The following is a 25,898-nucleotide window of genomic DNA, read 5'->3' on the forward strand; positions in this document are numbered from 1 at the left end:
GCTTCTCCTTAATGTAAACACATTGTCCGATTTCAAAAAGGCTTTACAGCGAAAGCAAAACATTAGATTATGTTAGGAGAGTACATAGACAAAAATAACCACACAGCCATTTTCCAAGCAAGTATATGTGTCACAAAAACCCAAAACACAGCTAAATGAAGCACTAACCTTTGACGATCTTCATCAGATGACACTCCTAGGACATCATGTTACACAATACATGTATGTTTTGTTCGATAAATTTCATATTTATATCCAAAAACAGCATTTTACATTGGCGTGTGATGTTCAGAAAATGTATTCCCACCAAAACTCCCGGTGAATGAGCATATCAATTTACAAAAATACTCATCATAAACGTTGACAAAATAGATAACAATTATTTAAAGAATTATAGATATACTACTCCTTAATGCAACCGCTGTGTCAGATTTTAAAATAGCTTTACGGAGAAACACATTTTTCAATATTCTGAGTACATAGCTCGCCATCACAGCAAGCTATACAGTCACCCGCCAAGTTAAGGGTCAGCTAAACTCAGAATTAGTATTAGAAATATTCTCTGATCTTCGTCAGAATACACTCCCAGGACTGCTACTTCCACAAGAAATGTTATTTTTGTTTGAAATAATCCATATTTATGTCCAAATGCCTCCGTTTTGTTCATGCGTTCAGATCACTATCCAAAGGCATAACGCGTGAGCGCAGTACCAGAGACAAAAAGTAAAAATGTTCCATTACCGTTCGTAGAAACATGTCAAACGTTGTTTGCAATCAATCTTTAGGGTATTTTTAACATAGAATTGCGATAATATTCCAACCGGACAATAGCGTATTCATTCCAGGAGAAAAAGAAGGAACGGCGCGCTCGCGGGATCGCACATACCCAAGCCCTTTGTCCATAGGCAGTCCACTGATTGACTGAGCTACTATTATCTGCCCAGTAACAGGAGAAGGCTGAAAGAACTTTCTGAAGTCTGTTGACAGCCAATGGAAGCCTTAGGAAGTGCAACGTGACCCCACAGACACTGTAGTTTCGATAAGGATTCAAAAGAAGAACTACAATTCTCAGATTTTCTACTTCCTGGTTGGATTTTTCTCAGGTTTTTGCCTGCCATATGAGTTCTGTTATACTCACAGACATCATTCAAACAGTTTTAGAAACGTCATAGTGTTTTCTATCCAAATCTAGAAAAGTAGTAGGCATTTTAATTTGGGTACGTTTTTCATCTGGCCGTGAAAATACTGCCCCCTATAGCGAAGAGGTTTTAAGAGGCGGCGAGATAAAATACTCTACTGGTGGTGCATGTGTGTGTGTGTGTGTGTTCATCACTTCTGTGCCCCCTTTATTTATTTATTTTTATTTCACCTTTATGTAACCAGGTAGGCCAGTTGAGAACAAGTTCTCATTTACAACTGCGACCTGGCCAAGATAAAGCAAAGCAGTGTGACAAAAACAACAACACAGAGCTACACATAAACAAACGTACAGTCAATAACACAATAGAAAAGAAAGATAGAGAGATCTATGTACAGTGTGTGCAAATGTAGAAGAGTAGGGAGGTAGACAATAAATAGGCCATAGAGGCTAAAATAATTACAATTTAGCATTAATACTGCAGTGATATATGTGCAGATGATGATGTGCAAGTAGAGACACTGGGGTGCAAAAGAGCAAGAGGGTAAGTAATAATATGGGGATGAGGTAGTCGGGTGTGCTATTTACAGATTGGCTGAGTACAGGTACAGTGATCGGTAAGCTGCTCTGACAGCTGATGCTTAAAGTTAGAGAGGGAGATATAAGACTCCAGCTTCAGAGATTTTTGCAATTTGTTCCAGTCATTGGCAGCAGAGAACTGGAAGGAGAGGAGGCCAAAGGAAGTGTTGGCTTTGGGGATGACCTGTGCAATATACCTGCTGGAGCGCGTGCTACGGGTGGGAGTTGCTTTGGTGACCAGTGAGCTGAGATAAGGCGGGGCTTTACCTAGCAAAGACTTATAGATGACCTGGAGCCAGTGGGTTTGGCGACAGATATGTAGTGAGGGCCAGCCAACGAGAGCATACAGGTCACAGTGGTGGGTAGTATATGGGGCTTTGGTGATAAAACGGATGGCACTGTGATAGACTACATCCAGTTTGCTGAGTAGAGTGTTGGAGGCTATTTTGTAAATGACATCGCCGAAGGCAAGGATCGGTAGGATGTCAGTTTTACGAGGATATGTTTAGCGGCATGAGTGAAGGATGTTTTGTTGTGAAATAGGAAGCCGATTCTAGATTTAATTTTGGATTGGAGATGCTTAATGTGAGTCTGGAAGGAGAGTTTACAGTCTAACCAAACACCTAGGTGTTCGTAGTTGTCCACATATTCTAGGTCAGAACTGTGCAGGGTAGTGATGCTAGGCAGGCGGGAGGGTGCGGGCAGCAATTGGTTGAAGAGCATGCACTTAGTTTTACTAGCATTTAAAAGCAGTTGGAGGCCATGGAAGGAGTGTTGTATGGTGTTGAAACTCGTTTGGAGGTTTGTTAGCACAGTGTTCAAAGAAGGGCCAGATGTATACAGAATGGTGTCGTCTGCGTAGAGATGGATCAGAGAATCACCAGCAGCAAGAGCGACATTGTTGATATATACAGAGAAAAGAGTCGGTACGAGAATTGAACCCTGTGGCACCCCCATAAAGACTGCCAGAGGGCCGGACAATAGGCCCTCCGATTTGACACACTGAACTCTATCTGAGAAGTAGTTGGTGAACCAGGCGAGGCAGACATTTGAGAAGCCAAGGCTATTGAGTCTGTCGATAAGAATGCGGTGATTGGTAGTGTCGAAAGCCTTGGCCAGGTCGATGAAGACGGCTGCACAGTACTGTCTTTTATCGATGGCGGTTATGATATCATTTAGGACCTTGAGTGTGGCTGAGGTGCACCCATGACCAGCTCGGAAACCAGATTGCATAGTGGAGAAGGTACGGTGGGATTCAAAATGGTCGGTGATCTGTTTATTAACTTGGCTTTCGAAGATTTTAGAAAGGCAGGGCTGGATGGATATATGTCTATAACAGTTTGGGTCTAAGGTGTCTCCCCTTTTGAAGAGGGGGATGACTGCGGCAGCTTTCCAATCTTTGGGGATCTCAGACGATGCAAAAGAGAGGTTGAATAGGCTAGTAATAGGGGTTGCAACAATTTCGGCAGATAATTTTAGAAAGAGAGGGTCCAGATTGACTAGCCCAGCTGATTTGTAGGGATCCAGAATTTTGCAGCTCTTTCAGAACATCAGCTGTTTGGATTTGGGTGAAGGAGAAGCGTGGGGGTTTGGGCAAGTTGCTGCAGGGGGTGCTGAGGTGTTGGCCGGGGTAGGGGTGCCTGGCTGAACGCATGGCCAGCCGTGGAAAATTGCTTATTGTAATTGTCGATTATCGTAGATTTATCGGTGGTAACTGTTTCCTTTCCTCAGTGCAGTGGGCAGCTGGGAGGAGGTGCTCTTATTCTCCATGGACTTTACAGTGTCCCAAAACTTTTTGGAATTAGTGATACAGGAAGCAAATTTCTGTTTGAAAGAGCTAGCCTTAGCTTTCCTGACTGATTGAGTATATTAGTTCCTGAACCAAGGGCTATATCTGTTCTTAGTTCTACATTTTTTAAATGGGGCATGCTTATTTAAGAGCAACCAGGCATCCTCTACTGACGGGATGAGGTTAATATCCTTCCAGGATACCCGGGCCAGGTCGGTTAGAAAGGCCTGCTCGCTGAAGTGTTTTAGGGAGCGTTTGACAGTGATGAGCGGTGGTCGTTTGACCGCGGACCCATTACGCACGCAGGCAATGAGGCAGTGATCGCTGAGATCCTGGTTGAAGACAGCAGAGGTGTATTTAGAGGGCAAGTTGGTCAGGATGATATCTAAGAGGGTGCCCATGGTTACGGATTTAGGGTTGTACCTGGTAGGTTCCTTGATCATTTTTGTGAGATTGAGGGCATCTAGCAGACTTCTTGATATATCCGTCTTCTATATGTGTTTGTGTGTTTATTGGGGATGTGGGGTACATGCACATGTATGTGTATTGGGGGGGGGCATGCGTGTGTGTGAGTGCATGTGAGGGGAGCATCTGCCACCATCACAGTATGAAAGGATGATCCAATTTCCCACCTCTCTCTCTTTCTCTGCCACTCTAAACCAGTAAATCCAAATAGCAGGTCAGACCCGCTGGTGGGCCAGAGCCAAGTCCCTCCTGGATAACGAGTCGGGTTGTGCTGTGAAATGAATGGAAGGGAATTAAAAGAAATGAAAATGTTCTGGTTTGGATCTCAGCACTTGGAGTTTGAGCGCCAGGGTTACTCTCCTATGCATTGACTTCTGAATGAGACTCTATCGTACTCCTAAATGAGTGTAGCACTGACTGAAAGGGTGACAGACGTTACAAGAGGAATGTAGAGAAAGCGGGACAGAGAAAGAGTGTGTGTGTGTGTGTGTGTGTGTGTGTGTGTGTGTGTGTGTGTGTGTGTGTGTGTGTGTGTGTGTGTGTGTGTGTGTGTGTGTGTGTGTGTGTGTGTGTGTGTGTTTCGTTCAGCAGACTATGGTCTGGTAGGTGAACTCAATAACCCCACATGGTGTCTCTCTACTCCCAGATCCACAATCACGTGGTCTCTCATTGACTCGTTTCCCTCTCTCGTTATCAATTCAACGGAAGGGGATTTATTGGCATGGGAAACATATGTTTACATTGCCAAAGCAAGTGAAATAGATAATAAACAAAGGTGAAATAAACAATAAAAAATTAACAGTAAACATTACGCTCACAAAAGTTCCAAAAGAATAAAGACATTTCGTGTGTCATATTATGTCTATATACAGTGTTGTAATGATGTGCAAATAGTTAAAGTACAAAATGGGAAATAAATAAACATAAATATAGGTTGTATTTACAATGGTGTTTGTTCTTCACTGGTTGCCCTATTCTTCTGGAAACAGGTCACAAATCTTGTTGCTGTGATTGCACATTGGTATTTCACCCAATAGATATGGGAGTTTATCAAAATTGGATACATTTTTTTATTCTTTGTGGGTCTGTGTAATCTGATATGGTCATACAGGAAGTTATGAAGTGCATCTCAGTTTCCACCTCATTCTGTGGGCAGTGTGCACATAGCCTGTCTTCTGTTGAGAGCCAGTTCTGCCTTCGGCAGCCCTTCTCAATAGCAAGACTATGCTCAATGAGTCTACATAGTCAAAGATTTCCTTAATTTTGGGTCAGTCACAGTGGTCAGATATTCTGCCACTGTGTACTCTCTGTTTAGGGTCAAATAGCATTCTAGTTTGCTCTGTTGTTTTGTAAATTATTTCCAGTGTGTCAAGTAATCTTTTTGTTTTCTCATGATTTGGTTGGGTCTAATTATGTTGCTGTCCTGGGGCTTTGTGGGGTCTGTTTGTGAACAGAGCCCCAGGACCAGCTTGCTTAGGGGGCTCTTCTACAAGTTATTTTCTATGTATATGATGGCTTTGTTATGGAAGCTTCCTTTTAGGTGGTTGTAGAATTTAACAGCTCTTTTCCGAATGTTGATCGTTAGCGGGAATCGGCCTAATTCTGCTCTGCATGCATTATTTGGTGTTTTACGATATTTTTGCAGAATTCTCAATTAGGTGTTTGTCCCATTTGTTACCTCTCTCTGTCTGTCTGTCTCTCTCTCTCTCTCTCACTCTGTCTCTTCTGATGCTCTGGTTATGTTTTCTTTATTACCCACTCTGGAGGGTGACCTGCTGTAAGTAGCGGTCACATGTACACACACACTGCTGTTCATGAATATACCCTCGGTAGGCTAATAGATAGACAGGTGCAAATCATATCATTTCCCTATCTGATTTTTGACCCAAACATCCCTAAAAAACACACACACACACACACACACACACACACACACACACACACACACACACACACACACACACACACACACACACATAGGAGAGCAATAGGAGTGATTCTCCTCTAAATCCACAGCGTAGCAGATCACATCATTGACTGATGCACCAAATGACAGAGATTTGTGTAAATCTCTAAGCGGGATGGAAGAGAGGGGAAGAAAGAGCTTAGTAGTCACATGTCAGTACGGGAGCTTAAAACCTGTTGGGGAGAGAGGGAACAGGGAATTTGAATGGGTTTGGCAGTCAGTCCCTGTCTTCCTTTATGGACTCATCCCTGTTCCTAGTTGGGAAGGAAGCATCCTGGTTGTGCAGGACACACTGTATCTCTGTTTGATATCGCCTTCAGACATCCGTTTGAAGACGCTCATCATGCCCACACACAGAGAGGCTTTCTTTCAGTTTGTGTTGTTGAGATGAACAAATAACAAGTGTTTTTCTGACATTATACACCTACAGTGCCTTCATAAAGTACTTATTCCAAATTTTGTTGTGTTACAGCCTGAATTCAAAATGGATTAAACAGATTTTCTTTCTCACCCATCTACACACAAAACCCCATAATTATAACATTTGTTATGATATTTTATTTGCAAAAAAACTAAATGAAATACAGAAATATCTAATTTACAAAAGTATTTACACTCCTGAGTCAATACTTTGTAGAAGCACCTTTGGCCAGCGATTACAACTGTGAGTTTTTCTGGGTAAGTCTCTAAGAGCTTTCCGCACCTGGATTGTGCAACATTTGCCCATTTATTCTTTTCAAAATTCTTCAAGCTCTGACAAATTTGTTGGTGATCATTGCTAGACAACCATTTTCAGGTCTTGCCTTAGATTTCAAGTAGGTTTAAGTGAAAACTGTAATTCGGCCACTCAGGAACATTCACTGTCTTCTTGGTAAGCAACTCCAGTGTAGATTTGGCCTTGTGATTTAGGTTATTTTGTGTCTGGTGGAACACAGACTGAACCAGCTCCATTTAGTTTTTTTATCCTGAAAAACTCCCCAGTCTTTAACGATTACAGGCATACCGATAACATGATGCAGCCACAACTATGCTTGAAAATATGGAGAGTGGTACTCAGTAATGTGTTGTATTGGATTTGCCCCAAACATAACACTTATTCTATACAGGCTTCTTTCTTTTCACTCTGTCAATTAGGTTAGTATTGTGAAGTAACTACAATGTTGTTGATCCATCCTCAGTTTTCTCCTGTCACAGCCATTCAACTCTGTAACTGTTTTAAAGTCACCAAATGCCAATCCCTGAGCGGTTTTCTTCTTCTCTGGCAACTGAGTTAGGAAGAGCGTCTGTATCTTTGTAGTGACTGGGTGTATTGATATATCATCCAAAGTGTAATTAATAACTTCATCATGCTAAAAGGGAGCATGATATTTTTTATTTTTACCCATCTACAATAGGTGCCCTTCTTTGCAAGCTATTGGAAAACCTCCCTGGTCTTTGTGGTTGAGTCTGAGTTTGAAATTCACTGTTTGACCGAGGGACCTTACAGAAAATGGTATGTGTTGGGTACAGACATGAGGTAGTCATTCAAAAATGAAACACTAAAAATGAAACACTATTATTGCATCTTATTATCTGACTTGTTAAGCACATTTTTACTCCTGAACTCATTTAGGCTTGCCATATCAAAGAGTTTGAATATTTATTGACAAAAAAAAAAGAAAACCTAATTCCACTTTGACGTTATGGGGTATTGTGTGTAGGCCAGTGACAAAACATCAAAATGTAATCCTTTCTAAATTCAGGCTGTAACACAACAAAATGTGGAAAAAGTCAAGGGGTGTGAATACTTTCTCAAGGCACTCTAGAAAGTACAGTGTTTTGTTAGTGTTTGCCCAGTCCTGTTTTGTTAGTGTTTGCTATTAACAATCAAGGGCTGTGCTCTGCTCTACTGTGGTCTCTGTTGTTCTGAACTCTCCTTTCTGTCTGTGTATATGTCTGTGTCTATGTCTGTGTGTGTGTGTCTATGTGCGTGTGTGTGTGTGTTACATCACAGGGGAGCTGTAGGCCCAGCCAGTCAACACAGTTAATTATGGTGAACAGGACTGAAGTAATTATCTGTTCTTTCAAGCTCTGCTCTGCTTCCTAAATGGCACCCTATTCCCATAAGGCTCTGGTCAAAAGTACTGGACTATAGGGCCTCCCGAGTGGCGCAGCGGTCTAAGGCACCGCATCGTAGTGCTGGCTGCGTTACTACAGATCCTGGTTCGATACCGGGCTGTGTTGCAGCCGGGAGACGCATGAGACGACGCACAATTGGCCCAGCGTCGTCCAAGTTAGTGGAGGGTTTGTCCGGCTGGAATGTTCTTGTCCCATCGCGCTCTAGCGACTCCTGTGGCAGGCCGGCCGAATGCACGCTGACACGGTCGCTAGGTGTACGGTGTTTCCTCCAACATAATGGTGCGGCTGACTTCCGGGTTAAGCGAGCAGTGTGTCAAGAAGCAATGCTGCTTGGCGGAGTTGTATTTTGGAGGACACATGGCTCTCGACCTTCGCCTCTCCCGAGTCCGTACGGGAGTTGCAGCGATGGGACAAGACTGTAACTACCAATTGGATATGATGAAATTGGGGAGAAAAAGGGGTACAAGTATCACACTATAAAGGAAATAGGGTGCTGTTTGGAATGCACCTCTGGACTCAAACATAAATAATGACTCAAGTGATTCAGAGGAGAGAAAAGCAAACCAACTTATACTTGTGAGGAAATACCTTGACTTCCAACTGACACCTGCGTCCTTATCTGGCTACCACAACAAGTACTTTGACACACACTCACTTTTTGCTTCCTCTCTCATTTTCTCAGCATCTCCCTCTTTTTCTTTCTCTCTGTCATTAAGACTCTCTCACTCTTTTGTTTGTCGTCTATTCTCTCTCTCTCGCTCCTCTCTCTCTCTCCCTCTCTCTCTCTCTCTCTCTCTCTATCTCTCTCTCTCTCTCTCTCTCTCTCTGTTTCTCCCATCTTTCTCTCTCCATTCTTCCCTTCCAGTTCATTCAATGAGACAACCTCCTTTCCTCTAACTAGTGCCTTAGCAATTCCAGTAGCTTAGCACCATTCAGACAGCCCTTTATCATTGCTAACTATTAGCAATTGCTTATTCAGGGAGCAGACCAGCAGTGACAAATCAGTACATACTGGTCTCCCATTTCCTGTTCCTATTCTGACACACTGATGCAATTAGGAGAGCTTTTAGTAGGGATGGATGAGAAGCAGACAGAGAGAGAGAGGAGGAGTAGGGGAAGGATGAGATGCAGATGAGAGGGTTGAGGAAGAGGAGGAGGAAAAGAGGGTAAGATTGGATGAGAGACAGAAAGAGAGGGGGAAGAAGATGACAAGCAGATGAGAGTGCAATTAGCAATCCTGATATTGTGAAGTATTTTTTTTCTCAGAAACACACACACAAGCACACACACACAGAGGCTGTTTCCTGTACCTCGCTGCAGGCCTACTTTAGGAGCTGTTTCTGTGGAAATGTGGTTTCAGACAGACTTGCCTCCCTCAATGTACCAATGTTCCAGCATACACGTCTGTACTTAAACCAACGTCAGTTTGGCAGAGAGGAAAGGGCGGAGTTGGGCGCCGGAAAACCGTCCAGAGCCCTGCCGTAAGGATTTCCTCAAGCTAGCTAGATGGAGTATTTTAAGTGAGTAAAGTAGTTTGCATGCACCATGACGTTAGTGTTACAACCACTGACTGGCTGTGGCTAACATTATCCTAGCTATCTGCGTCCGCATTGTGTGTCCACCTCTGTCATGTTTCCCAGGGGATTATTTTTAAGCCCGCCTACCCAAACATATGATTTGTTGGGCGATTTTTCTGTCTGAGGAGCGCCCTCCCTGAATTGGCCAAGAAAATCTGACATGATTCTCAGACCTAGTGCTGTTGCTCTAGGTCTGCGATTTCCGAGACTACAGCGATGTCTCTAGTTCTCTCTCACTCAAAAACACAGTCTTTTTCCTCTCTCTCAGACCTACACTAGTTTACAAGCTAACTGTGAGACTGTGGTTTTGCTGAGCAAATGCTAATGATCGCTGCTGTCTCATGTAGTGTGGTACTGTCGCTATAATTTTACTAACGGTCACAGATCTAGGATCAGCTTACCTTCTCCAAAATCCTAACCATAGCCATTAGGGAGAAACAAAACACTGATCTTATATCAGTGTCTTATTGCCAATGTCTATATCCCACTCACATTGTCTCGTAGTCTTGTACTTCTCACTTTGGTCCTCAGACAGGGTCATCCCATGCCGGTTCTTACCAAAGCCATATATTTAGGACGTGTGTATATTTAGGCTCTAAATATACTAAGCAAAAATATAAACGCAACAGTTTCAAAGATTCTACTGAGTTACAGTTCATAGAAGGAAATCAGTCAATTGAAATAAATTCATTAGGCCCCAATCTATGGATTTCACACGACTGTGCTGGGGCGCAGCAATGGGTGGGCCTTGGAGGGCAGAGACCCACTCACTTCGCAGCCAGGCCCACCCACTGAGGAGCCAAGCCCAAGCAATCAGAATTTGATTTTCCCCACAAAAGGCCTTTCCTCCTCCCCCCTCAGATTGTCCCGCAGGTGAAGAAGCCGGATGTGGAGGTCCTGGGTTGGCTGTGGTTACGACGCCGAACTGCAGCCAGGTCAAGACCCTGGTTAGGATGACGAGTACTCAGATGAGTTTCCCTGAGACGGTTTCTAACAGTTTGTGCAGAAATTCTTTGGTTGTACAAACCCACAGTTTCATCAGCTGTCTGGGTGGCTGGTCTCAGACGATCCCGCAGGTGAAGAAGCCGGATGTAGAGGTCCTGGGCTGGCGTGGTTACACGTGGTCTGGGGTTGTGAGGCAGGTTGGAAGTACTGCCAAATTCTTTAAAATGACATTGGTAGAGAAATTAACATAAAATTCTCTGGCACAGCTCTGCTGGAGATTCCATCATTGCACACCATCAAATCTTGAGACATCTGTGGTATTGTGTTGTGTGACAAAACTGCACATTTTAAAGTGGCCTTTTATTGTCCCCAGCACAAGGTGCACCTTTGTAATGATCGTGCTGTTTACTCAACTTCTTGATATGCCACACCTGTCAGGTGGATGGATTATCTTGGCAAATGAGAAATGCTCAGTAACAGGAATGCAAACAAATTTGTGCAAACATTTAAGAGAAATAAGCTTTTTGTGCGTATGGGAAATGTATGGGATCTTTTATTTCAGCTCATGAAACATGGGACCAACACTTTACATGTTGCGTTTATATTTTTGTTGAGTGCAAATGGCTCTGGTTAGAACTGGAACTGGAGTCCTGCGTTGTTGTGGGTGACAGCAACCTCTGGTGATTATTGTTACTGTGCATAGTTCACATTCTAACATTTCATCTGGTCTGCATCCTCTGTTCTCTGACCAATTTGTCTTCACAGCCTATATCTGCATGTGTTCAGCCCTGCATCTTTCTCCCTAGAAGTCACCATATGTTGACAGCGACAGGAAACCATACCTAGACAGTAGACACCACACTCTTCCTGTGTGATCAGATTCTTTCAGTGATATAGGATACACACTATCCTACCTATGTGTGTGTGGGTTTGAGAAGATTTGGGGAATACAGTGAGGGGTCAATGACTGCACTCTGTCTACATATAAACCCATACATCTTTAATTAGTGGGAACAGGTGTGTAGTGCTAGGACAAAAACTAAAATGCGCACCCTTTTGGGTCCCAAGGGAAAACGGTCTGTGTGTTTGCACGCTTGCATGTGTGTGTGTGCGCGTGCTTGTGTTAGTTGTCTCCATATTCTTCAGAGTAGTCTGTTACAGATATGGCTCTGTATTTGGTATGGCGTGTAATCCTGTGTGTCTCTGTCTTTCCAGGAATCAGAGATATTTTAGAGAGCTGTAAGGTTGAACTCTTGTGTCAGCTTGTCTTCTGTTTCTCTGCCATGCTGAGAAATACAGTATGTTGAGCTCATCTCAGATACATATTGTGCACAATGATATTGTATAAGCTCTTCAGTGATAGATATTCATACACAGGCAAAGCAGGTTGTGTGTGTCTACATGCATTAATAAACACATTTATAGGACAGAATTGAGCAGAGGCACATGAGGGTTAACGAGATGGATTTGGAAGGATGGCTACCCGGGAGGACTAGCAACTGTGTAATATCATGCCTTGTGTTTGTTCGTGTTTGTTCGCGTTTGTTCGTGTGTTTGAGGCCAAGCCTCCGTAAGTGCTGCCAGTGAACCAGTGGTGAGAATTGTCTGAGATGAGGTTCACTCTGTCTCTCTTCCAAGTCTCTGAAGTGCCTTCTCTCATGTCCTAAGAGTATGATTCACTACCAGTAACTCAATATACACAGTTGTGTATGTGTGCTGCAGAATATACACTGAGTATACCAAATATTAGGAACACCTTCCAAATATTGAGTTGAACCCCCCCCCCCCCCCCCCCCCCCCTTTGCCCTCAGAACAGCCTCAATTTGTTTGGGCATGGACTCTACAAGGTTTCGAACGCGTTCCACAGGGATTCTGGCCCATGTTGACTCCAATGCTTTCCACAGTTGTCAAGTTGGCTGGATGACCTTTGGGTGGTGGATACACACGGAAACTGTTGAGCGTGAAAAATCCAGCAGCGTTGCAGTTCGTTACACAAACTGGTGCACCCGGCACCTTCTTCCATACCCAGTTCAAAAGCACTTAAATATTTAGTCTTCTATTTTCACCCTCTGAATGGCACACATACACAATCCATGTCTCAAGGTTTAAAAATCCTTCTTTTACCTGTCTCCTGCCCTTCATCTACACTGATTGAAGTGGATTTAACAAGTGACATCATGTCATGGAAAGAGCATGTTTTGTATACTCAGTGTATATGACACACACAGTGCGGTCTGTGCTGGTCTGTAACCTCCAGGTCATTGAGCTGTGGTTATTATATGTAAATGACATGTGTCCACCTCTATGGAGAGATCAATGGACAGGATTAGTCATTCACATCACACAGATTTCCCCATTATCCTCATCAACGTATGTGTGTGCATGTATATGGGCCTGTGCGTTTGTTTGTGTGTGTGCGCGGGTGTTTGTCTGTCCGTGTGTGTGTGCTTGTGTGCAGACCATTCGTTCTGATGATTTAATTGTTTCCTCCCTTCCGTTCTCCTCATTTTCACTGACTCTGCTTGCTATCTCTACTATCTCTCTTTTCCCCCCTTCCCCTCTCTCTCTTTATTTCCATCACGCTCTCCCACCCGCTGTCTCTCTCTCTCTCTCTATTTTTCCATCTCCTTCTCCCTCCCAGTCTCTTTGTCCCTCTGTCTCTCACCCTCAGTTCTTCTCTAAACATTTTGGCATATGATCTGACAGTAGATGATTAAGAGTGACATCTCTGGCACCTTTCCTACAGAGAGAGAGAGAAGCTGCTTGTTTAAATCATTCATTACCCACATACCCAGGCTCCTTCTGATGCTGCCAAAAAATAAAATGTTTGTTGTAATGTTCTGTTAAATTAAACATTTCTTTGATATGGGTTTTATAAAAATGTATGTTGCAATATTCCTGTCCTGAGTAGATGTGATGTTTCTGTTCAACAGAAAACTGAAGTGATATATCCTCTGCCATTTAATCAGAGTTTCTCCCTGTGGATCTTCTCAGCCATTCTCTTTTAGCCTATCACCATGTAATCATCCCTCTCTTCAGTCCATGTCATTCTCGCCTCTCTTATGTACGCTCGGGGACAGTGAATGATGATGCGTTCACAAATCCTGTCCATTGTGTAGGCTGAGGGATGTGTGTGTGTGCACGTGCGTCCTCGAATGTCATACTACATGATTGTACTAAGCCAGCAAACAGGGGATGTCCTAAGGAAATTATGCGACATTCCCATTCAGTCCCTTTAAGGGTTTTGCCAATATGCCAAGAAGTTATCCCACTGACATTCTGACAACATTCTATTAATATTAAAACATGACGTTAACCTCGGGACCATAAGAGGACATTCAGTACAGGTCCCAGTTTTGTCTGGTTCCCTGTAAGTTCCCAGGATGTCACTGGGGGCCATGTCAGGACCTTTTTTAGGATGTTCTCAAGACTTTAATTTTATTAGTTCTTAGAACGTTGCATGATGGTCCCAAGGGAATGTTCTCTGGAGAACCTTTGTCTAGTTCCCTGTAGAACAGGCCCCCATTAACATCGACAGGGCTGTAGTGGAGCGGGTCGAGAGTTTCAAGTTCCTTGGTGTCCACATCACCAACGAACTATCATGGTCCAAACACACCAAGACAGTCGTGAAGAGGGCACGACAACACCTTTTCCCCCTCAGAAGACTGAAAAGATTTGGCATAGGTCCTCAGATTCTCAAAAAGTTCTACAGCTGCCCCATCGAGAGCATCCTGACTGATTGCATCACCACCTGGTATGGCAACTGCTCGGCTTCTGACCGCAAGGAGCTACAGAGAGTAGTACGTACGGCCCAGTACATCACTGGGGCCAAGCTTCCTGCCATCCAAGACCTATATACTAGGCGGTGTCAGAGGAAAGCCCAAAAAATTGTCAAAGACTCCAGTCACCCAAGTCATAGACTGTTCTCTCTGCTACCGTACGGGCCGTACGGGCCTATTCCTACACTTTGTACTTCAAAGTAAATCTCAGCTCTGTTAAAAATACACTGAAGAAAAACTATTATATTTATCATAGTGATTCAGGAATAACCTTAAAACAGAATAATCTACTCCACCAACATTAGACAACTATACTGAAAACTCAAATTGCTGAAATAAGTCAATTAAATCAATGAGAGTATAGTCAGATTAACTAATAACTAAAATAGCAGTGCAGATGGCACTCTTTTGCTAAGTGCCAAAACATTCAGGAGAAAGAGGAGCTCAAAGTTGACCCATTTTGCATATCCCACCATACCACGAGACATCCATGTCTTCATCACTGGAAAATATAAACAGTTGAGTTTGATATAATATAAAGGCTTACAAACAGGGTTGTCAAACGATTTGATCATTTCAACAACAAAAAAATGGGCAAATTGACATTTAACCTTTTTAAAGTAAATTATCAAAAAATGTCTTCTTTTTCATATTTGCATTTGTTGTAGTTTAGACCCTACTTTACATCATCTGTCATGTTGTGTTATGCCTGCCATCGGTTAAGACACAACATGCTCTTGAATACAGGGTGGGTGTCATTTCAATCATAGGGACCTATCCCTTCAATTCAGACCACCGCAATTTAGCTGGTACACCATTGAAATTTACATTTAATTGAAATGTTACCGTCTAATTACAACCACAAAGATGGCCACTGCTCCACCCACCGTCAAATGTCAACTTAAATGGTCATGTCTATTCTATTATCTATATTTCTATGATTTCAATAGGTTTCCTATGGAGGATTGACAGTATAATTTAAAACAACCTATATTCCCATTCAAGTCAGCATTCTCTGATGTGTGGACCTCCAATCATATTTATGGAACTATTTGAATTTTGACATTTCAATTACATTTATCAGCCAAAATATGACACCCACCCTGTATTCAAAACCTCTGATTATGTAAAATAGGGTCTAAGAGACAACATATGCAAATTTGGGAAAAAAATGTAGTTTAAGGTAAAAAAATATTTTTGTAAAAATGTAAAAGCATTTTCTTCAAGAAATTATAAAACTGTTTGACAACCCTGTTTCTAAGCTTTAAATGATTTCAATCTCAAACATTTAGCATTTCCAGTGATAAAGGGTGTCTCATGGTATGGTGGGGTATGCAAAATAGGTCAACTTTCAAAAAGTGATTCAATTCAAATGGATTTAACCTTTTTCCTATTTAGTGTATAACCCAGAGATACAATATTAAATATCGGTTTGATTCGGTAACCTATTGTATGTAAGCAGCTAGCCCAGACAGATTTCCGCCAACGCAGGAGCTCCTAAGAAAAGCTTAAACATGTTCTGCTCTTTGAGACTTTAATTAAAGGGTCATTTATTTAAGTTGTGCATAGCTGAGTTAGTTAGTAATTCGGTGCTAATTAGCATTAGTACATCACTGGGGCCAAGCTTCCTGCCATCCAGGACCTCTATACCAGGCGGTGTCAGAGGAAGGCCCTGAAAATTGTCAAAGACTCCAGCCACCCAAGTCAGAGACTGTTCTCTCTGCTACCACATGGCAAGCGGTACCTGGAGCGCCAAGTCTAGGTCCAAGAGGCTTCTAAACAGCTTCTACCCCCAAGCCATAAGACTCCTGAACATCTAGTCAAATGGCTAACCAGAATATTCACAATTCCCCCCCCCATCTCCACACCACTGTCATCTATGCATAGTCACTTTAATTAACTCTACCTACATGTACATACTACCTCAACCAACCGATGCCCCCGCACATTGGCTCTGTACCGGCACCCCCCTGTTATGTTTTACTGCTCCTCTTTAATTACTTGTTACTTTTATCTCTTATTCTTATCTGTATTTTTTTAAACTGCGCTGTCGGTTAGGGGCTCGTAAGTAAGCATTTCACTGTAAGGTCTACACCTGTTGTATTCGGCGCATGTGACTAATGCAATTTGATTTGATTTGATTAGCTTCCCGAGGCTAATGATGCTAGCTTCGCTGTGTTGTGATAGACTAGCTGATGTCACGTTGTTTTGAGTGGGGTGGGGATGTTGTAGTAGGCTGGTTGTACTGTAGGCTATATGCAGAAATAGATGACAGGTCAGAAATAGGAATACACTTAATATAACTGATATCCACATATTATATGTCTATGGTTATGAGGTAACTGTCTGGTACAGGGAAAGAAGATTATATAGTGTACTTTAGACTACTTTTAAGAAATTAAAACTTCCGACAAACTCTGATTTGGAGATGAAGGGAACTTATGAAAATTAGAATTCCTCAACATAACTCTGTTCTGAAAAGACGGAACATTGTGAAAGTCTTCAGGGTTCAGACAGAGGCAAGGGACAGCCCACACAGAGACCCTGAAGCTCTGAGCCCCTGAACAGAGACTTAAAGCCTCGGAGCCGTGAACCACCAAGACAAAATGTCTCCTCTCCTCTGTCATATCCTCCTGAGCCTCCCTTTACCTCCCTCACACAAGCCTGGATCATCGCAGCCAGGAGTTGTTACCCAGTCCACAGAGAGACAGAGGGAGAGAGAAAGAACCGAGAGAGAAGAGGGAGGGAGAAGAGAGAGAGACAGAGATAATTGAAACTCTTGAGTTTCTCTCACAGAATAATGGATGACTCACGAGACTTAGTCCGTTTATAGACCACTGTCACTGATACGATGGGACTGTGTGTGTGTGTGTGTGTGTGTGTGTGTGTGTGTGTGTGTGTGTGTGTGTGTGTGTGTGTGTGTGTGTGTGTGTGTGTGTGTGTGTGTGTGTGTGTGTGTGTGTGTGTGTGTGTGTGTGTGAGGGAGCGAAGAACAGAGGAAAAGGCAGAGAAGGACAAAGAGAGGTAGACATAAACAGAGAAAGTCGATTAGTTCCTTGCCAGGACGAAATGCTTGTCTGGAGTGTTCAGCACTTTGCTCTTCCCTCCTCATCTATCCATCCATCTCTCCTCATTGCCTCTTCCTATTCTACCCTATTAAATTGGAGGGTTGGCTGTGTATTAGTGGCCTTGTTATTGTCCCTCAGCAGTGGCTCTCATAGCAACCTTGAGTTCCTCATCATTACTACATCTTAGACTAGCGAAGGAAAAGAGGACAAAAAACAAGATTATTATCACTCTCTTTCTCTCTATATATATTTCCTTCTTAATCTCATTGTCTATATTTCTCTCTTTGGATCATCCCTTCTCTTGTTATCTTACTCACGCTTGTTCTCCTCTTATCTTCCTTTTATCTGTCTGTTTCTCAGTATAAGTATGATACTGTATGTGTTATGTACATGTACTGTACACTGAGTATACAGAACATTAAGAACACCTGCTCTTTCCCTGACATTGACTGACCAGGTGAATCCAGGTGAAAGCCATGATCCCTTATTGATGTCACTTGTTAAATCCACTCCATCAGTGTAAAGGTGAGGAGACAGGTGAATGGGCAAGACAGAAAATGTAAGTCCCTTTGAACGGGGTATGGTAGTACAGTGGGGGGGAAAAGTATTTGATTCCCTGCTGATTTTGTACATTTGCCCACTTACAAAGAAATGATCAGTCTATCATTTTAATGGTAGGTTTATTTGAACAGTGAGAGACAAAATAACAACAAAAAAATCCAGAAAAACGCATGTCAAAAATGTTATAAAATGATTTCCATTTTAATGAGGGAAATAAGTATTTGACCCCACTGCAAAACATGACTTAGTACTTGGTGGCAAAACCCTTGTTGGCAATCACAGAGGTCAGACGTTTCTTGTAGTTGGCCACCAGGTTTGCACACATCTCAGGAGGGATTTTGTCCCACTCCTCTTTGCAGATATTCTCAAAGTCATTAAGGTTTCGAGGCTGACGTTTGGCAACTCGAACCTTCAGCTCCCTCCACAGATTTTCTATGGGATTAAGGTCTGGAGACTGGCTAGGCCTCTCCAGGACCTTAATGTGCTTCTTCTTGAGCTACTCCTTTGTTGCCTTGGCCGTGTGTTTTGGGTCATTGTCATGCTGGAATTCCCATCCACGACCCATTTTCAAAATTATAGACTGATCCTTTCTTTATCAGTGGGCAAACATACAAAATCAGCAGGGGATCAAATACTTTTTTCCCCCACTGTTGGTGCCAGGTTTGTGTCAAGAACTGCAACGCTGCTGAGTTTTTCACACTCAACAGTTTCCCGTGTGTATCAAGAATGGTCCTCCACCCAAAGGGGGGGAACTCAATATTAGGAAGGTGTTCCTAATGTTTGGTATACTCAGTGTACTGTATATCTCTGTCTAGAATTAAGATGGCATCAGTCCACCATAAAGTATATACGTTTGCGACGCTGTGTACTCTTCATAAAGATAATGAGTGAAAAGAACCAAAGAGAACACACGTCACATGAGCCAACCATTATGACCACACACAGATAGATAAGCACACAGGCTTGAGACGTGTGTGCGTGCGTGTTTGTTCAATGAGATGACTCTCAAACCCAGTGAGACTGGTGACATATTTTACTGAGAGAGCCGATGAGAGAGAACATGAATACTGCTTCAGTTCCTTACTGGGACGAAAGACCTTCCTCTCTAATCTGAGCGTGGAGAGTGTTCAGCACTTCCCTGCTCTCATCTATCTATCAGTCTCTCCTCCTCTCCTCGTTGTATCCTAATCATCCTGTCCTATTAAATTGGAGGGAAGGCTCTGTATTAGTGGCCTTGTTATTTCCCTCCGCAGCGGCTCTCATGGCAACCTTGAGTTCCTCATCATTACTCCATTACTCGAGGAAACAGAGGACAAAAAATAATTTATGTTCCCCCTATTATCGCTCTCCCTTTCTCTCTTTTTCTTTCTTTCTTTCTTTCCTTCTCTATCTCATTGTCTCTTCTCGCTCTCTCTCTTCTTATCTCCTTGTATCTGTCTGTTGCTCTGTTTCTCAGTACGATTCTGTATGTTTAAGTCTGCTCTTCATAAAGAACCTGTGTCACAACAGCCAACCATTATGGCCACACACAGATGGATAAACACGGGTTCTCAGATGCATGTGCTGTGTGTAGATTCATCAGGGTCTGTTTATCAGAAGTGTGTGTGTGCGTGTGTGCGCACATGTGAGTGTGCATGCGTATGTTGTATGCTTATCTGCTATTTGACAGCAGATCATTCACGGCCCCTGCCTCCCTCTGAGATAAGTAATAGTGTGATGTTGGCACACCACCAGTTCACAGTTCAGTCGTTAATCACACTGTGTGTGTGTGTGTTGTATACATGTTTGTGGGTGGGTGTTTTTTGTGGGGGAGTTGGTGTTTGTGTGTGTTGTTGCTTGCTTATGTATCTTTAGGCTGAAGTTCGGCCAATGACAGACATACATGTAGAGAGAGAGAGGGTGGAATGGAGACTTAACACACAGACATACATGGAGAGAGAGAGAGAGAGAGAGAGAGAGAGAGAGAGAGAGGGTGGAATGGAGACTTAACACACAGACATACATGGAGAGAGAGAGAGAGAGAGGGTGGAATGGAGACTTAACACACAGACATACATGGAGAGAGAGTGGAATGGAGACTTAACACACAGACATGGAGAGAGAGAGAGAGAGAGAGAGAGAGAGAGAGAGGGTGGAATGGAGACTTAACACACAGACATACATGGAGAGAGGGTGAAATGGAGACTTAACACACACAGAGAGAGAGAGAGAGAGAGAGAGAGAGAGAGAGAGAGAGAGAGAGAGAGAGAGAAATAACACACAGACATACATAGAAGGGAGAGAATGGAGACTTAACACACAGACATACATAGAAGGGAGAGAATGGAGACTTAACACACAGACATACATAGAAGGGAGAGAATGGAGACTTAACACACAGACATACATAGAAGGGAGAGAATGGAGACTTAACACACAGACATACATGGAGAGAGAGGGTGGAATGGAGACTTAACACACAGACATACATGGAGAGAGAGGGTGGAATGGAGACTTAACACACTTACATACATGGAGAGACAGAGAGAGAGGGTGGGATGGAAGGCTGAGAATGGAGACTAAACACACAGACCTCTCACTAGCATCACCATGGCAACTATGGAAGGCTAGACACACAAGGGAAGGGATAGAGTAATTACAACAAATAAAGTAGATGCTGGTGTGTGTCTGGTGTCTGGTGTCTGTTTCTTCAGCATGAAACAAGTTTATCAACTAGTTTTCATTGTCTTCCGAAAATCTTTTGTGTCCATAACCAAACAGCTGGTAAGTGTGCAGTGCTGTAAAGATGTAATAATCATTACCAGCCATATGTTATCATGTGTAATCACTGCAAAAGTTCTAACAGATTCTCCTTGTTGTCTCTTATGTTTCTAACGCAGTTAAAGATAGAACGTATTTTACATTTACATTTTAGTCATTTAGCAGACACTCTCATCCCGAGCGACTTACTGGAGCAATTAGGGTTAAGTGCCTTGCTCAAGGACAGATTTTTCACCTAGTCAGCGCGGGAATTCAAACCAGCGACCTTTCGGTTATTGGCCCAGTCAAATGTTGATATGATTTACAGTATCTGCTGCTACAGTGGTCTGTGTTTCAAAATGACTAAATGTGTCTAATATTGTCTTTCTGTTCCTCTCTTTCAGAATGAGAAGCCCCTGGGGCATTCTGCCAGCAGGTCCAGCAATATTTCCAAGGTAAGGACAGAGATGGAACATACAGGATGAATGGTATATGACAGACCTGTACCTACCAGAGGCCAACCCAAGAGAGAAAGAGGGGATTAAAGAACTGAGGGCTACCAAAAAGTTATTTTGACGAGAGAGGGATAGAAAGCGAGAGAGAGAGAGAGAGAGAGATAAAAGAAAGCGAGAGAGAAAGATAGAAAAGTGAAAATAACACAGAGGGTGTTGGACAGAATGGAGACATCCTGTAGAGAAAGAGAGTCACGCCTAGACTTCCAGGGGGTCCTAACCTGCCAGTCACTTCCACAGTCAGAGGTACAGCTCTCTGATCAGTTGTTATTTATTGAGAGAGACGTCTCCAAACACACAGGCTGCGTTTCAAACTCATAAAAGACGCACCCTCCTCCACTTACCCTTGCCTTATGCCCTTGGGAGAATCCCCGCAGCCATCTTTGTCATCGGGCCAAATGATTAGCCAAGCAAGGGAAGTTGGCAACGAAAGCCCATCAGCCCTCGTTTTTGATCGAGTTTGCGAGTGTACAATTATGTTCACTCCGGAGCCTGAAATGCCCCATAATTCAATTTGCGATGATTGTACATCTGCTAAGAAAAGTCTGCCAGAACTTAAAACCATCATTAATATGGAGAAGTCAACATACAAGTGTAAGTAAAAACGAATGTAAATAAGTTAGAAATAGTGCTACTAATGCACATGACAGCTCAAACACATAAATGTAATGATGTTTTTGTTTGGTTAGCTTTTGGAAATGTTAGCTTGCGCACAACTTTCCTTGACATCACACTTATACATTGTAATTTTCAATTTACCTGATGTAGTAGGATGGCTAACATTCGATGTCTGTGGATGCGTTGTTTTCTAGCCAAGATATGAAATACAATCATAATTGACTGTAGAGCATGTAAGGCACACAACAGTTCCATGATGACTGAAAACACAACTTTGGGATGAACGCGTGACGGATTTCCGGGCAAGAGCGGCCCATTTAAAATGAATTCATTCTTCCCTCGCCCCTCGCCCTGCAAGTGTCAACTCGTCAGACGTCATGATACGTCATCAGAAGTGTCCACTTCATTTGAGGGCTGAGGGGAGAGGGTGTGTATTTTAAGTGTTTGGAATGCAGCCAGTCTCACCTCTTCCGCCCCAATTGACACTCATTTAAACATCAGGGCTGCAACTCAATAGTCTACAGTGGCTTCCTCTCCTTGTCTCTTCGTTACTCACCTGCACTGATCTAAAGAAACACATTGATTTCATATGGAAGTGTTACACTGATTGTTCCTTATATTGGAACAATACTAGTCCCAATACCTCTCTTGATCTACCCTCCGTATCTCTCTATCTCTCTCCACTATCCCTCTCCCCCGCTCCCTTCTCTCTGCCGGGACAGATTGGTCCTGTTCCCCTGAGCAGCCTGTGAGCCTCTTAGTGGGATAAAGCCTTTACATCTGCTAATAGTCAGGGTCACTTCGTCGCCATGGCAGTGCTCCGTTGAGCCGGGTGGCATGAGTCGGCATTATCTTAATGAGCTCCGCCCCCCCCAAAAAGGAAAATAATAATACCCAGTGTGTGTTGCAATTGTTACATTTACATTTTGCTCATTTAGCAGACACTTATCCAGAGCCACTTATTCAGTGCATTCAACTAAAGTACAAAGTAAAACGTTTTTATTTGGTTACTGAGAATGTTGTTGTCATGAAGACGTGTACTTGCAAATGCACAGGGCTGTGAAAAGATTGTTCATATTTTTTGTACTGAATGTTATCAGATCTTCAACCAAAACCTAATATTAGATAAAGGGAATCTGAGTTTTCAAATAACAAAAAAAAAGTATACTTATTTTATTTATTTAGTTAACAAAGTTATGCAACACCCAATTCCCCTGTGTAAAAACGTTATTGCCCCCTTACACTCAGTAACTGGTTGTGCCACCTTTAGCTGCAATGACTGCAACCAAATGCTTTGGAAATGTTGGCCCAATCTTGCATGCAGAACTGCTTTAACTCTATGTAATTTGTGGGTTTTCAAGCATGAACTGCTCGTTTCAAGTCCTGCCACAACATCTCAATTGGGATTAGGTCTGGACTTTGACTGGGCCATTTCAAAACTGAAAATATTTTGTTTTTTAGCCACTTTCATGTAGCTTGATTGTGTGTTTTGGTTCATTGTCTTACTCCATGACCCAGCTGTGCTTCAGCTTCAGCTCACAGACGGCCTGACATTCTCCTGTAGAATTCTCTGATACAGAGCAGAATTCATGGTTCCTTATATTAAGACACATCGTCCAGGTCCTGAGGCAGCAAAGCATCCCCAAACCATCCCACCATCACACCACCACCACCGTGCTTGACCGTTGGTATGAGGTTCTTATTGTGGAATGCAGTGTTTGATTTTCGCCAGGCATAATGGGACCCATGTCATCCAAAAAGTTGATTCAATTTTGCCAAAAGCACCTGGATGATCATCAAGACTATTGGAAGAATGTTCTATGGACAGATGATTCAAAAGTTTCACTTTTTGGACGACATTGGTCCCATTATGCCTGGCGAAAACCAAACACTACATTCCACAGTAAGAACCTCATACCAACGGTCAAGCATGGTGGTGGTGGTGTGATGGTTTGGGGATGCTTAATTGTTTTTTTTGCAAAAATAAAAAGCTGAAATGTCCTGAGTCAGTAAGTATTCAACCCCTTTCATTGCAAGTCTAAATAAGTCCAGGAGTAAAAATTGGCTTAAGTCACATAATAAGTTGCATGGACTCACTGTGCAGTGTCCAGTAATAGTGTTTAACATGATATTTTGAATGACTACCTTATCTCTGTACCCCACACATACAAGCATCTGTAAGGTTCCTCAGCAGAGCAGTGAATTTTAAACACAGATTCAACCACAAAGACCAGTGATATTTTATAATGCCTCACAAAGAAGGGCACCTATTGGTAGATGGGTTAGGGTTAGGGTTAGTTATTAATTGAAGTGAAGTTATTAATTGCACTTGGATGGTAAATAAATAGACAGAGTCACTACAAAGATACAGGCTTCCTTTCTAACTCAGTTGCTGGAGAGGAAGGAAACCGGGGATTTCAGGGATTTCACCATGAGTCCAATGGTGACTTTAAAACAGTTGCAGAGTTCAATGGCTGTGATAGGAAAAAAACTGAGGATGTGTCAACGACATTGTAGTTACTCCGTAATACTAACTTAATTGATAAGAGTGCAAAGAAGGAAGCCTGTACTGAATACAAATATGCAAAAACATGCATCCTGTTTGCAATAAGGCACTAAAGTAAAACTGCAAAAAATGTGGCAAAGAAATCAACGTTATGTCCTGAATACAAAGAGTTATGTTTGGGGCAAATCCAACAAAACACATCACTGAGTACCACTCTTCATATTTTCAAGCATGGTGGTGGCTGCATCTTGTTATGGTTATTCTTGTCATCGGCAAAGACTATGGAGTTTTTTATAATAAAAATAAACGGAATAGAGCTAAGCACAGGCAAAATCCTAGAGGAAAACCTGATTCAGTCTGCTTTCTAGCATACACTGGGAGACACATTTACCTTTCAGCAGGACAATAACCTAAAACACAAGGCCAAATATTCACTGGAGTTGCTTACCAAGACGACATTGAATGTTCCTGAGTTGCCTAGTATCCGTTGTAACTTAAATCGGCTTGAAAATCTATGGGAAGACTTGAAAATGGTCGTTAAAGAATTTTAAAAAGAATAATGTGCAAATATTATACAATCCAGGTGTGCAAAGCTCTTAGAGACTCAGCTGTAATTACACAGCTGTAATTGCTGCCAAAGGTGATCCTAACATGTATTGACTATGAGGGTTGATACTCATGTAATCAAGCTATATTAGTGTTTTATTTTTGTAAACATTTTTTTTTTTACAAATGATTGAATTTTTCTTCCACTTTGGCATTACAGAGTATTTGTGTAGATCGTTGACAAAAAAATGACAATTAAATCCATTTTAATCCCACTTTGTAACACAAAATGTGGAAAAAGTCGAGGGGTGTGAATACCTTCTGAAGGCACTGTATATGCGCTGTGCACAATAGCCTTGGGACAAGGTTATATCCAGGCAGACACGTTTAGTCCCACAATGGCGCGTGTGACTGAGCACTCAGGCGTGTTTATGAACATGTGTCATGCGTGAGGCAGGCAGTTCTTAGTATTCAGTGTGTGTGTGTGTGTGTGTGTGTGTGTGTGTGTGTGTGTGTGTGTGTGTGTGTGTGTGTGTGTGTGTGTGTGTGTGTGTGTGTGTGTGTGTGTGTGTGTGTGTGTGTGTGTGTGTGTGCGGCAACATCAGTATGGCACACACCATCTTATCATTCCAGGGTAGTTTACTGGGGAGTCAGAGACCATATGAGTTAGTCAGAGAAGAGGGGCTATTTTCTCCATTCATACAGGAGTAATAAAGGCCTAGTGCACAAATTTGGTGGGAAAATGTTTTTGATAGCTACTTCCCGTGGCTATGGTTTGCAGCAGTTTGCTACTGTTTAGGCCTACATCACTGTCTCTCGTTCTCTCTCCAATGCTGACAGCTGACCATTGCTTTGGAGCGCACTGCAGTATACTATTTATTTTGCACTGACATGCAACTGCATAAACATTTTAATTATAATGGACTTTCTATTGACCTTACATGTTCCTATGTGGCTGAATAGTCCTCATGTACATTCACTTTTACTTCAGT

At 42.6% G+C, this 25,898-nt stretch overlaps 1 protein-coding gene across 6 annotated transcripts in view; it reads left to right on the forward strand.

Annotated features, from left to right (window-relative positions):
• The window catches only part of LOC106613192 (E3 ubiquitin-protein ligase MARCHF8), a 126,118-nt gene that overhangs the window by 78,325 nt on the left and 21,895 nt on the right, over positions 1 to 25,898 (forward strand). For all 6 annotated transcript variants that reach the window (XM_014215216.3, XM_014215247.3, XM_014215240.3 and 3 more), the window contains one exon: positions 21,129 to 21,179. In XM_014215216.3, coding sequence (XP_014070691.1) covers positions 21,129 to 21,179 — 51 coding nt within the window. The remainder of the gene's footprint in view (positions 1 to 21,128; positions 21,180 to 25,898) is intronic.

This window comes from Salmo salar, chromosome 01 (assembly GCF_965601325.2).
Source record: "Salmo salar chromosome 01, fSalSal1, whole genome shotgun sequence".
NCBI lineage: Eukaryota > Metazoa > Chordata > Actinopteri > Salmoniformes > Salmonidae > Salmo > Salmo salar.